The sequence below is a fragment of the Lissotriton vulgaris genome, chromosome 9 (genome assembly GCF_964263255.1).
Source record: "Lissotriton vulgaris chromosome 9, aLisVul1.2, whole genome shotgun sequence".
Lineage (NCBI taxonomy): Eukaryota > Metazoa > Chordata > Amphibia > Caudata > Salamandridae > Lissotriton > Lissotriton vulgaris.
The window spans coordinates 882,939,636-882,953,641 of NC_141697.1; the positions used below are offsets into that span (position 1 = coordinate 882,939,636).

Here is a 14,006-nt window from a genome sequence, read left to right on the forward strand (position 1 = left end):
AAGATGCACCATTTGATATGTGACAAAGAACTCTACACCCTGAAACGTATCACTACCCTTTCATCGTTGCCCCCTGTCAAGTATTGGAAATCACAGCTAAGTTAACGGAGAAGTACATCCCATGAGTCATAGATGTCTATGTTATGTTATCACTTCTTGACGGCAATGAATGGGGCCTGATGCGATGATGCGAGGCACAGACTGGGGGGAGCGAGTGAGTGGGAGGGAAGGACATGGTGGTGTGCGAGGCGAATGGGGGTAGGGGTCGGGGGAGCAGGTTTTGTCACTTCCTAAAGTATTCTGGTAGCACCTAGCCACGGGCTATTCTATAAATCCCGCCTGGGAGCAGCAGAAATACTGCATGTATGTACTGGAGAAAAAGAGAGGGGCTCCTGTCAGAATTCGCCGATTGCCACAGCTTGCCCAGAGCGAAACTCATTGTAATACAGGTCGGATGGGGGCCGGCGCTTAGATGGAGGCGAGGGGGCTAGGGAGCGGGCGAGTGGGAGGGAAGGAGCATGGTGCTGTGCGAGGCGGATAGGGGTGGGGGGCGGGGGAGCAGGGGAGCGAGCGAGTGGGTGGGAACGAGCATATAGGGTGTGAGTGAGGCCAAGCGCGTACTGGCGAAGCGTCACAGGCGGGGGAGCAGCTTGGGAGGCATTCCATTGAAGTCTGGTGCTGCGAGGCTTATGGGTTTGATGTGGACGCGCGTCTCACACGACTGGGTCACATGAACTGCACGTAATCCGCTTGGAATCCGCTTGGTCAAAGAGTTTGTTTCAACTACTATACACTCGCCTATTAATCCCTGCGGGATATAATAGTCGATACCTAAAAAGAAAGGAGAAGAAAAATACAAGAAGTTTGCTATTCTTGGAAAGGCTTTTTCTTTTTTTCCTCTTCTTTTCAATGACTGTCTTTTTCTGACCATAGCAGGTATTACTCTTATTTGACCTAGTCCCGAACCAATTAGCTTGTTTTCAATATGGTGCCCATTGAAGACATGCTCACAGTCCTTTTTGTTGGCACTTTTTTATGATGAGGTTGATCGTGCAGATATTTTGGCCTCAATTCGTAAACACTGGTATGTACTTCCTGTTTCTATTCCATGCCTCTGTAGCCTCCATGCTGGCCCCCACTGTGTGGCGAGATCTTCCCGGCACATATTTCAATATGGCCCCCATATATCCACAACCTTGGACATGCCCCAAGTCCCCTTCCTATTTTACTTCAGTGTGAGCGTGTTCGGGTATTCCAATGCAGGCGTCCTTCCTCCAGACCTATGAGCTGTGATGAGGGCACAGGGTGAATGTACCCTTTACTCGTCTTGCCTTCATTTGTTTTAAATCGTGCCAAATGCCTCACCAGGCCCCCACTCGCCTCACAGTTCCTGTTCATTTTTATCTTTAAGGAAGCGCAATGACATTTTCAGGAATGCAACGCTTATGTTCTGCTTAAGTTGTTTGGAAGAAATGTTTACGTCTGCCAATGATACATTTTTTAGAGATTTGCATTGGCATGCTTGTTCTAACCCTTTTTGACCTCTCTGCTTATCTGGATCCTGCCCTTGAATGCACATGGAGAGTCACTCGCTCTTTGCATTTACTTTCTGAATTATATGTACTTGTGGTCATTAAACTGCACAACCTTTTTATCTGGCTCACTCCAAGGTTACTGTTACAGGATTTCACCATCCCTCTCTTATTGCGATACCATCACAGAGCCTCTTCCTCTTGGTGTTTTTAGGTGGATTAAAATTCTCCAGAATCACTATTGCCAAGTCCGTCTTAATTTTGTCATGTACTATTTGGTAATTTAATGTCGGTGTTTTCTCCTGACATAGTAATCCATGTGGGAAATTGATGGTCTCCTATGATTTAGGTATTGCACTTCCATTGGTAAGGTGATCAGGTTTGATGGCATTTTACTCCAAGGTTTTTCTCCATTCTTACTTTCTTTGCTCTTTTCTGACACTTACTGTCTCTTTCTAGGTTGCGACCTCTGTACTGAGGAAGACCCTGTTAAATAACTCTCTGGGGTCGAAACGTTGACTTATATTTTTAACACTACTCCATTATTGCTTGGACTCTGAGAAACCCATTGTGATACGTTTCATTTGAGGGTTCACACACTCAAAATTGCTGCCTGGTTGGTTAAGACCCTTTCATCATATGTGCAGTGTACATTTTCTGCACTATATTGTCACTTATTTTTCACTTTACCGCACGTCACACAAAGCACCTTTTCCCTGTTTGGAATTGCTTTTTTACTGTAGTGACTTATCTCATCAATAAACAGATACAATTTCAATACTTTTTGTAGTGATAGAGTCCTTTGAATTCTTTTTTCCCTGCCAGCGTGTTACATTTTTCTGAATGATTGCCTCTAGAACATGTGTTGTATTTATGGCCTGCCTGAACCTCAGCAGCAGTTCCTTATAGGACAGAGATCCTCCACAACTTGAGTGACAGTTCCCCGGAATATGACTGCCTGTGACCTGACTGAAAGGAAATGAACCTTTACAAGACTGACTCCCTCCAACAGCTTTTATACTTTGAGAACACCTTTGATATTGCAAGGTCATTTGATTGGAAGCCAACTGCAACCTGCCCTGTTTGACATGATGATATCTGTGCTGAACTTCTAGAGTCATCTTCTCTCTGGTGCTGCAGCATCCCAGCTAATTCAGGAAGCCTGATGGAATCCCTGACCTTGCTGAGAGCAGCAGGTACTTCCAACCCTCATCTGATTCCAGTGGGTACACCCTGAATCAGGACTAAAATGAGCACGGCTGAAGTGACTGGTGAGTCACGCCGCTCCCTCCTCCCCTAAGCAAATATTCCGAAATTCGGCAGCCATTGACTTTGGGGCTTTACGACTGTTAGATTCACAACACTGTTCCTTGGTTAAATACAATTTCGATTAGCATTGTGTATTTGCAACGCATGCTCTGATTATTCAGCTAAGTTAGCAATACAGTGAAGCAAAAAACCCTTACTCTGGACAACTAGAGTTAAGTAATTATTGCATGGGGTTGGAGACTACTTTGTTTGTAGAAACCGAATAATTGCTGCTCAACTGCGGGGAAACGTTTTTAGCCTGTGTCAATTAAGTACTTGGCTCGCTATTTCTGCAGCCAGACCAAACACTTCCTTTATGATTTAACTGGCTTGATCTGGTCTTAAATAATCCAGAGTCGATTTTGCTACTGTATCCAGGCATAGGTTGAACTAAGATCTATATCTGTTTTCTCACTGCCTTTTGCGGGTGTTGTTTTTCTGACTGGTTACTATTACTCCACCACAAGAGCTGAAGACTGATGGGGAAACTCATCCTGGCATCAATCCTCCTAATCCACATGGGGCTGTGTTTTCTCTTGTTTCACGGTCTTACCTCCTGTGAACGACTGTTACTTTTCAGTGTATCCCAAGACCTGCTTGCCTCACTGTAAGCAGTCATCCCCTGATTGCAAAACCTGGTCTGCGCTCTGAGGTCACATCTCTCCACAGCCTACTCTGCATCAGTGCAATTTGTTTATTGATGTGGCTCCACCCGCAGCTGGAATCGTGTAACCCTATTCAGACTCACAGAGGTAGGGAGCTGCAAAGTTTCAGCACCCTTATCACGGAGCTGTAAAGCCAGTAATTAGGTGCAGATTTAGTTAACGTACATTTGAAGTTCAGTAAAGAATTAAGTTGGCCAATCATGGGATCCAGGGTAAGCTTGCACTTGCTTAATTACTGCCCTGCCAGCCTATGTGGTAGGTGTTGTGTGAGGGTCAAAGACTGGGTTTAAACATGGTGTATCTGATAGAGACATCTAGATACAGATTCCATAATTTGTGAATTCTCCCCAGGCATCTGACTGGATCCGGAAATATTTCAGAAGTACCTCTGCATGCCAGGGACGGCGCCGTACGGCTCTGCAATGACGTCTTTGCTGCCATATAAGTCGCCTCCGACTCGTGGACATTGCTTTGTTCTTTTCCGAGCTGTAACACGGATCAGTAAATGTAAATGTATTTATATAGCGCAAATCGCCCACATCGCAGGCATCTATGCGCTTGCTTAGGGAACCCGTCCTGGTATTCCCCTGTGAGATACCCCGGCAGGGTATCCACAAGGTGAAAGCCAGGCATCCCGCCGCGAGGGGCCGTTGTGGAGATTAAGCAAGCTATTGCCCAGAGTCGCAGAGTGTGAACCCGTGAGTCGAGTAGGCACCGGAGTGAGAATTATCGAGTCCGTGGAATTATTGAGCCCAACCCCCGTCGGGGCGGGGAATTGAACCCTGGTCCAGGGCCGATCTCAGCTTCCGGGTCTGCCGCCTCTAACCCCTGAGCCACACTTCTCCAGTGGTTCCTCTGGCGGTTTGTATTTTTGGCCTACTGCAACACTTTTTTGTGTCAGGGTTGGGATTTAAGACGTGCGAGACCATGCTCGACAAGATGTCTGCTACGGATCCCCATCCCTTCTGCATATGGTGCCTAGGAGAGTACTCCGAGGAGTGCAACACCTGTAAACGGCTGAAGACTAAAGCCTTGCTTGAAAGGCAAATGAAACGGTTGATGGCACAGCTCTCCCGGTCAGAGTCAAGGCGACATTGGTCTCCTTCCCGCTTTGAGGTTCCTGCACGGGGCAGTTCAGGAGCGGTTCCAGTGAGCATTGAACACCCAAGTCATGAAAATCCTGTCGTAAGGATCGAAATCGCGGCAGCCTTTGGCCTCACTGCATCATAAAGTGGCCTCTGCTGGTTCCTCCCATCCCTTAACTCAGAGGCGCCGCTCACAGCCTCTGCGTTCCTGTGTTTTCCCCTTTGCATTCCGAGGTCAGACCTTTTCCCCTCTTCTATCCCTCCCCTACCCTCTTCAATCCAAATAACTGACTAACATATCCATCATTCAAATTGCTTTCATATTTCACTTTATTAATTTAACATTAATCCTTCATGGGTTCCGGAGTAGCGTGCTACTCCCCGAACAAGTGCTTCAACGCCTTGTTAGGGTGAGTAAGTAAGTAAAAACGATATTGCATGATTAATTAGAATCTTTGCAAAATAACACATTTAAATTAGGTCACAAATACCAATACATTTGTTAAAAGAAACCTCAATATACATTATAATAAACATTATTTTAAAAACAATTAATTAAAAATCACTAATTTTATCGCAAAAATTGACAGGGAATTAAAAAAAAGAACTGAAAAAGATTCCTGATTTAACTATTATAATCATTGTCTATGTCTGATGTGCAGTGCCCTTCATTGTACTCCGTTGGTATCTGGTTAAGATATCCAGTTAGAAACAGTATATAACTTGTCTGGGGTAGTAAGCGCTATATAAATGCAATTACAATACAATACAAAAGGTAAACAGGAGGTACTTGGAAGTTCAGTGAGATTACAGTAGTACTCGACTCCTGTCCTCCTAGGGACAATGCAATACTTATCACAAGGATTGAATAATTGCCTTTTAGTCTCATTATCCCATATAGCCTGACAAGTGTGTACACATATAGAACAAAGGAACACCAGCAGGCTCAGGGTTTACTGTATAGTATGACAAGATTTCACGCTACTTAACGGTTGTTGCGTCCAGTACTCTAATAGTAAAAATTCCATTGAAGAAGCCTAGGGAGCTCAAGGCAACAGGGTTGCTAAACATTAGGCAGCGCAAGACAAAGATGGGGCAGCAATTACAAGGGAACTGTGAATAGAAGAAAGTGCAACGTAGGGATGACAAGTAAAAAGGGAAGGATAATGGATAATCTAATATTTCAGATAGGATTTAAAACAAGCATTGGCATAGCCAATAGGTCTTGCCTTTGGGACCTTTTAAGTGTGTATCAAGAGCTACTGGCAATGCCAATGTGTTAAAGGTATGTTGTAGAAAAGTGTGGCTGCTGTCTTGCATATCAAAAAATTGTAATAAATAAAAGCAATAAAAATGTGTTGGTTCCTCTGGTCCACTTCGTAAATGGAGAGCCTGACATTGTCCTTCTGGCTTCTGCTTATGTTACAGTTCACTGGTGTACATTAGTGTAAAAATTGGTGGTGCAACAGCAAAATTAAGTATGGTCTGTTGAAGCGCTCCATTACATTGGATTGTGGCTGTTCTTGCCCAACTCATCCTATTCTGCAGCCAGTGCACATATTTTTAGTCGCTCTCATTGTTTATTTATTTAATTTATGTATTTTAAATTTGTGAAACCTGGCATGACTTTTTCGGTGAACCCATGAAGCCTACTTCACCTACGATTGGCTTTACACCAGGGCGCGTGAGGAGAGCAGAGAGTGACAATGTCAACAAAGGACGGGAGGGCATGAAGAAAGGAGATGCTTGCAGAGGTGACAGGGAGAGAAGAATAGAGAGACAGCCATTGGGGAAGGGCCAGAGACAGAGGGTACTGGGAGAGAAAGGTGACATTGGCAGGGAGAGAGAGCAGTGACGGAAACACAGTTCATTAGACATGAAGGCTAAAGGGTGTGAGGTTGGAGGGAGTACCAGGTGCGGCCACTGGTTGTGAGGGGGGTGCGAGACGAGGTAGAAACATAGAGAACTCCACAGCCAGTGGCAGAAGATAGGGCCAGGGTAGAGGCGAGGAACGAGGGGAAATTGGGTACAGGCAACAGTCCATAATAGGGTGCGCTCGTGAGTGCCAATGCATCCTGAATAACAGACAGCAAGGCACAGCTGCAGCCCGCCCTGGCCGCGCGCCAGCCCCAGGAAAGGAGCCTGTCTCAGCAGCCTGCAGGAAGAGTGATTCACGCGGCTGGCACAATGGGGCCTGTGTGCTGCAGCAGCAACTGGCAGAGGGCCCTCCTTGTTTTGGAACAGACTTATTCCATTGAAAAAATCCAGTTTACGAGGGCTTGAACAAAGCTCAGCGACCGCTGCTCTATTTCAGGAAGAGTCTTGCGCTGTCATAGACGCAGGGAGCACGAGGCGTGTCTGTGATCGCTGAGCTGGTTTGCAAGATGTTTGTAGCGAGCGAATGTAGCGCCTTAATGGTTAACCTGAAATAACAACCATTGTTATTTCAAAGCAAAGCAAAGTAATGCGGCTCACTGAGAACATCAAAGCGGCAGCAAAAGTGATCACGATCAAGCGCGGCCAGCGCTGCGCTTAATGAGCATGACGAGGAAAGCCATATGGCGCCTCTGCTCGTAAGGCCCGTGCACATGTACTCGATCTCTAGGCCAGACCTGGTAGCATTTTTTGAAGCCCTTACTAAAAGTCTTGCCAGATCAGCCCATGCGCTGGGTCAGGCAAGACCTAAAAATATGTTTCAGAAGACCAGAGAGATACAAGGGATTATAAAATGACTTGTAATGAGTGAAGGAAGACAGGCTGATTTGGGGGCTAGAAAAAATGTAAGTGAGTGCAGTGAATAATATTGGGAAAACGGAACTGGAGTAGCGGTGACCATATCATGAAACTGCTTACGGCTCATGAAGTGACAAGAACCAGGTTAAATTAACAAGTGATTAGACAAACGGAGAGCAGACCTCAAAGGTGCAGTTTCTTTTATCATGACATTTGAACGGTCACACTATATGGAAAGCTACTAGAATAATATGATTCTGCTGCTGCATCCTAGAGTACTTAAACTAGCGGTTAAATCAAAATAGCACTCCAAATTCAGAAGAATTTCCAAACATTTTGCACCGATCTTTAATGTTTATTTATTTTTATTTATTTAAGTTTATACCGCGCACAGCTACCCACAATGGGTTTCCCGGCGCTAGGGACAGACTGTAGAAGAAGGAGGCAGTTTCACCTGACTAGAGCCAAAGCAGACTATTGGGCACGTTGAGTAAAAAGCAATGTCTTCAAAGCCTTACGGAAGCGAAACAAATTTGTCTCTAGTTTTAGGTCCAGTGGGAGGGAGTTCCAATATTTGGGGCCCAGAGTAGAGAAGGAACGACCTCCCATTTTTGTCAGCTTCCATCTTGGCATAGTGAAATTGCCCATGTCCGATGACCTAAGTGGACGTAGGGGTCTATAGGGTGTTATCAGCCTTTGGAGGTAGGCTGGGGCACTACCCTGTTTGACCTTGAACATATAGCATAGTGCCTTAAATTTGATACGTTCAGGGATGTTCAACCAATGAAGGTCACGTAAGGCAGCCCTGGCTGAAGTGCGTCTGGGGATGTTTTTTAGCAGGCGTGCCGCCGCATTTTGCACTACCTGCAATACATGTAAGGTGGCTTTATCTGCGCCCAAGTAAAGGATGTTGCCATAGTCCAGGCGAGATGTTACAAGCGCCTGGACTACGGTTCTGCGTGAAGATAGTGGAAGCATCCACAAGATCTTATGGAGCCACCGCAGCGTTGAGAAGCAGATGGCCGCGACCTTAGTGGCCTGTTGTCTCATGGTTAACCTGTCGTCAATAATGACACCCAGGTTACGAACTGCGGTGGAAGGAGTAGGCGCAGTGCCCAGTTCGATGGGTCAATGGCGGGGACCCCAGAGATGTTTATTCCGACCCAAGATGACCACCTCGGTCTTCTCCCCGTTCAGTTTGAGACAGTTTCTCCGCATCCAGTCAGCCACAAGAGTGAGGCCTGACTTGAGTGCGGAGATGTTGTTCTCGTCTCGCCCTGATAGGGAGAAGACAATCTGGGTGTCATCTGCGTAGGAAAACAGGGTACGCCCAGCCTGTTCGACAATGGATGCCAAGGGTTTAACGTAAATATTAAATAATAAGGGACTAAGGATTGAGCCTTGGGGAACGCCGCGAGAAGATGGACAGATGGTGGAAGCTGCTTTAGGAGAGAACACTTGGAAGCTTCGGTCATTGAGGAAGGACACCAGCCAGGCCAAGGCCTGGCCACCTACACCTAGAGACTTCAGAGAGTCAATGAGGATGGAATGTGACACGGTGTCGAACGCTGCGCTCAAATCCAGCAGGATGAGCGCCATGGTGTTACCTTGGTCGACACCGTGCCTCAGACTCTCCGTTACCCCCAGGAGCGCTGTCTCAGTTGAGTGCCTAGGCCGGAAGCCCGACTGAGAAGGATAGAGAAAAGCGGTGTTTTCGACCAATTTCGAAAGCTGGGAATTTATGTGTCTCTCCAAAATCTTCGAAAAAATTGGCAGCAGAGATATCGGGCGGAAGTTGGCAGGGTTGGAAGAATCAGCACCCAATTTTTTTAGTAAAGGTACCACCATGGCATGTTTCCAAGGTTGGGGGACCTGGGCCTCGCTCAAGGAAGTGTTTAGTAATTTAATAAAAATGGGATGAGTAAGGGGATCCAGTTGTTTTAATATTTTGGCCGGAAGCACATCCAGTGGGGATCCAGATCGCACACTATTTAGGCAGGACACAAAAGAAGTGGCGTCTAGAGGCTGCCAAGTGGTGATTGCTGCATCAGTGGTGATATTCACCAATTCCTGGACCGTATTAGGGGTGAAAAAAGTGGTCTCAGGAGGTGGAGAGAAATGATCGTAAATAAGATCCACTTTGTATATAAAATAATCCGCTAAGGACTGACACTGGGTGGCATCAAGAGCCAGGGGAGGGGGAGAGGAATTTGCACCGGTCAGTTTCTTCACGACGGAGAATAACACCTTAGGACAGTTTTGTGCATCAGTCACTGTTTTTGTAGTGTAGTTAGCTTTAGCAGTTTTGCAGCTGTTATGGTACTTTTTTAAGGCTTCTTTATATATGATTTTACGTGAAGGAGAGTAGCCTTTTCTCCATTTACGCTCCAAGGTCTTGCATTGTGAGCGAAGACTCTTGAGTTGTTCCGAGTACCATGGGGCTGGAGGATGGTGTGAAACTGTAGACTTAGATGTCATAGGTAGCGCCCGATTTACAGCATTGGTTAGCCAGAGTTCAGTAGCACTGTTGAGAGCCGTGACTGGTGCGTCAATAGACGGAAGTGTTTTAATCAGTGAATTATTAAGTTCTGGAATACTAACCTTCCCCCAATTCCGAGATGGCCTCGATTTTACTATCGCAGATCTTGTTGCAGTTTCAGCCATGTCTAAGGAAAAAGGGACAGCTGAGTGATCGGACCAGGTGATTTGAAGCGCTTCGCGGGAACAGTCTAGGGGAAAATTGGATCAAGTAAGTGTCCAGCACAATGTGTAGGACCTGTGTTAAGTAATTGAAGGTTGAATGCTTCCAGGGTAGAGAGAAGCTGATTCCTATGAGGGCATTCATTATCATCTAGATGTATGTTTAGGTCTCCTAAAATAGTAAAATTAGACGCTTTGAGCATAACTGGGGCTAAGAGGTCCGGTAATGAAGTTATCCAAGGACTAGCTGTCCCAGGGGGACGATATACCAATAGACCTGACAGCGTAAATTGGGGAGTTATGGACAGATGAAATAGAGCTGACTCACAGTCTTTTTGGATGGTATCAACCAATTTACAAGTATATATGATCTTGAAGATAATTGCATTAATGTTAGGTGTTTTCAAGCGCAAAGCCACTCATAGTGAGGCACTTGCAAAATAATGATGCATTGTACAATAGGGATATGACTTTTGTTGTTGCTGAAAAGGGGATTCAGGCAGATTAAGTAAATAAATACAAAACAAACCCTAAAACTGACCACCAAGAAACAGATTTTGAAACAGCTGGGTAGAACAAAATAAAAGAGCTTCACTTTTTAATACAAGAACTGGATGAATATGCGGTCGTGTTCTGGTAAGCGCAGTATGATTGTATACATTTTGTTATATTAATTCTACATTGTAATGACCAGGTTGCATCCCGCTATGAAATCATAATGCGTGTCCCTGGAGATGGTTACCGGGTGATGATGTAACTGAGGTGATGGCTCTGTGATCTAGAATGGAGAGATCAGATCAGTTGCAGATGAACTCAGGGAGGTTCCAGGGGCCGCACTTCACTACTCGTTAAATATGGATTAAACTCAACATCGTGTCTCCTGTCTTCACAAAACAAACTATTTCACCATGGAAAAGGTACATGTGCTATTGTAACCGTCGTTTAACAATACAACGCATAAACTGCGTTTTCTTGTCATGTCCAAGTTCTGGTCAACTGTAACACAGAACATGGACCGTCAGATAATTCCAGAAGGGCAATTCGCTTTCTAACAATGGGAAGGTAGGAAACACGTGGTGAGTGAAAGGCGCACAGGTGGTATTCAAAATATTTTGGGGCCATGCTTGGTCTCTCACCCTGCAGGAAGGAGGCGGACCCGTCCGGTCTGGAGAGCAGGTTCTGCTCACACGCGAAAACTCTGAGGCTTCCATAAATATCCCTCAAACTTGGTACAGCCTCCATGATGCCTTTCACTCAAATCAAGCACGGAGTCACTCCTCTTTTTACAGATTAGAACCGCCGACCATCTAAAGAGGGAAGAATGTCCAAGTGTCTACCGGTAGCGCAAAACTAAAACAATCCCATTCTGATATGGCGGCGATGTCTTCTAGGACATCCGGGTGCGGCCATCTTGGAACTGGACTAATGTTATTGCACACTCAAACACTGGAACTGGCAGAACAAGATAAAAATCGAGGTTAGCGGACATATTGGGTAGGAGTCATTTAATTTCCATCAAAATAAAATAGATAATTCTGTCTGCGGTGAAGCAAAGAACATGGCTCAAAGAGAGGAGCAGGTTCGCCATCTTGAAAGAGATGAGGCATTACTGGTCAAATGGCATTTATTCCATTTTATTATACTGCAATTGCGTTTAAGACTATCTATAAACATGTTATTAGGGCTGTGCTGGAAAATTTAGGAGCTACATGAAAAAAGAGAATGTACGTTCTAGGGCCAATATTTAAGATCTATTGCAAACTAAACTGTTGTAAAGTATCGTTCGTTTTTAGGAATAATCTATACACGATAACTTAGTGTTACTGCTTTTTTACCATTGTTTATCTCATTATACCTTAAAATATTCGCATTTTTCATACCAAGATGGCCACCGGGTTAGCCAAACTGTACTCTAAAAGGGACCAGATGTTTGAGACTGATCATACAGTTGCCTGACAACGAGTAATCTTAGACAATGTAACTTGAAGTTGCCTTTCACCTTCCCTTATGTTCCAGAATAAACAATGTATCGATGTAAATTGTGAACTGTCGTTATTGAGACTTTTTTCTTCGTGTCCTCCGTCACAGGCAACCTGTCTAGTTGACCGGCTCCAGAGATGGCGGCCGCTGCGGTGTTTAGAAGGCTGAGTCGGACGCGGTGGAACGCAGGGTGTTTTCAGGTGTCCCGCGCGGTCTCTCTCCGCGTAAGTCTGTTTCTTTCTTTTTTTCAACTTTTGTAGGGCAGAAGCGAGAGTGTCTGTTGTTGTTAGAATTGTGTGATGGCCTTAAAGGGTCATGTTATCATTTTCAATGTCACGGTGGTCTTAGGAGATCGCAGGCAGGGCTTGGATTTGGAATTCAGCGACATGGTTCCAAACGATCGCTCAGACAGTTTTGTGAAGGCACCATAAGCTTATTTAAATACATTCTTTCGTTTAGTTTGGCGTGTTTGTCAACGAAAACATTATTATCGATCTACTTAGCTAAGAGACTGAGAAGCAATATGCAAGCTTGACAGTATTTGAAATATGGATGTGAAGATTCTCGCAATCCCAGAGTACTTGTTTGCTGCTGAGAATTGTTAGTTTTAAAAATATTGCACTGGTATTGAGAAATGCTGGTGCTCTCCCTATCAAATGAAAGAAGCGCAAATACTCAGTACCTGCCTGTAATGCAGCGTAACTTGCACTTATGTACAGGACCCACGGCAAGCTGAATTGTTACAATTTTGCATCTATCAAAATAAAGGGCCACTGTTCCTAAGGGAAGACAGAGGGAGTTGTTTTAAAGAAATGAGAAGGGAAGTCAAAGTGACTTTTAGTTAGTGCCCTCACACATTCTGTGGGATGTCCTGCTTCCTCATAAGGCTGTGCTTCTCGAAGGGCCAGTGCTGCAATGTCCTACGGGACCCCCGAAGGGTCTCTTTGGCGGAGATCTTTTTAATTTAACCCCTATAATGATGAGTGCAAGGTAGTGCTCGTGAAGTGATAGGTGAGTTAAAAGTGGCTAGAGGCTATCTGTAAACAGCAGGTTTAATTAGAGAGATCCCTCTGTCGCAGTTTAAAAAAAAAATAGGCTGGTGGCGGCTCAAGGGTAGTAATGGCCCTCAGTATCTGTAAGATAATGTGCAAGTGTGTATGTGGAATCTACTGGGTCGACATGTTTTGCACTCTTAGTGGCCTCAGGAGGAGATCCCTAGCTCTTCTTCAGGACCCAAAAGAAAGTAAGCCACTATCGAGACCCCGTCTGGTCCATAACTGTGAGGCCAGAGATATTAACCTGGTCCACCCTACAGGGACCATCTTGGTGTACTATAACTTATACACCATAGACATGACTCATTCTTGTATTGTCTGTTTGTTTTCCCTCTATCCCCTTCCCTCTTCTCGATTTACATTGGACCACCTCCAGGGTCCTTCTGGTGGCATCACTTCATTTGATGAGGCCATCTCTAATACACATACACTGTATCTTACTTTCTTTTTGGTCCTGAAGAAGCGCTAGAAGCTTGTTTCTATCTCTGCCTGTTTTGTGTGAGACTGAATGAGGTGCTGCTGGTATGCTGTACCTCTTTTTTGTTGAGGAGTGAAGATTGTACCGCTGATAAGTGATAGCGTTGCTTTACCTGTCTTATGAGGGAGGGTAGGGTGCATGGTTGCTGGTTGAAGGGCTGCACTTGTTTTGCGTGGGCGGGAAGATTGCACTGCTGTCCCCGGTTGAACCATTCTAGGCATGGTTGCTATTCTTGCAGTGCTGTCTATCCTTGATGGACGTTTGCCCTGATAGGGCATGTGTGGTGCATGGTATGCTTGTTATGGTCTGGCTTGACAGTGCTTGCAGCTGTCGTCAGACAGTTATGTGAGCATTACTAGAGTGGGGTTTTGGCTTAGTCCACATGTTGGGAGACAGGTGTACATGTTTTGATTGGGCAGAAGTTGTGTGCTTCCACAAAAAAAGTGCTTGCCATCCACACAGTCATGTTC

The 14,006-nt window shown here is 45.2% G+C and overlaps 2 protein-coding genes across 3 annotated transcripts in view; one reads left to right on the forward strand and one right to left on the reverse strand.

The window, feature by feature from the left end:
* EXOSC5 (exosome component 5) overlaps positions 1 to 11,447 on the reverse strand; it is a 235,397-nt gene extending 223,950 nt beyond the window's left edge. The window contains exon 1 of the mRNA XM_086938631.1: positions 11,160 to 11,447. Coding sequence (XP_086794757.1) covers positions 11,160 to 11,265 — 106 coding nt within the window. The 5' untranslated portion in view covers positions 11,266 to 11,447. The remainder of the gene's footprint in view (positions 1 to 11,159) is intronic.
* Positions 11,448 to 11,498: 51 nt separating this feature from the next.
* BCKDHA (branched chain keto acid dehydrogenase E1 subunit alpha) overlaps positions 11,499 to 14,006 on the forward strand; it is a 159,387-nt gene continuing 156,879 nt past the window's right edge. The window contains exons 1-2 of one of the 2 annotated variants that reach the window (XM_086938630.1): positions 11,499 to 11,517; positions 12,112 to 12,227. In XM_086938630.1, the coding sequence (XP_086794756.1) occupies positions 12,141 to 12,227 (87 nt within the window). In that variant the 5' untranslated portion in view covers positions 11,499 to 11,517; positions 12,112 to 12,140. Of the gene's footprint in view, positions 11,518 to 11,899; positions 12,001 to 12,111; positions 12,228 to 14,006 lie in introns of those variants that run through there. The other variant, XM_086938629.1, reaches the window with a different exon arrangement.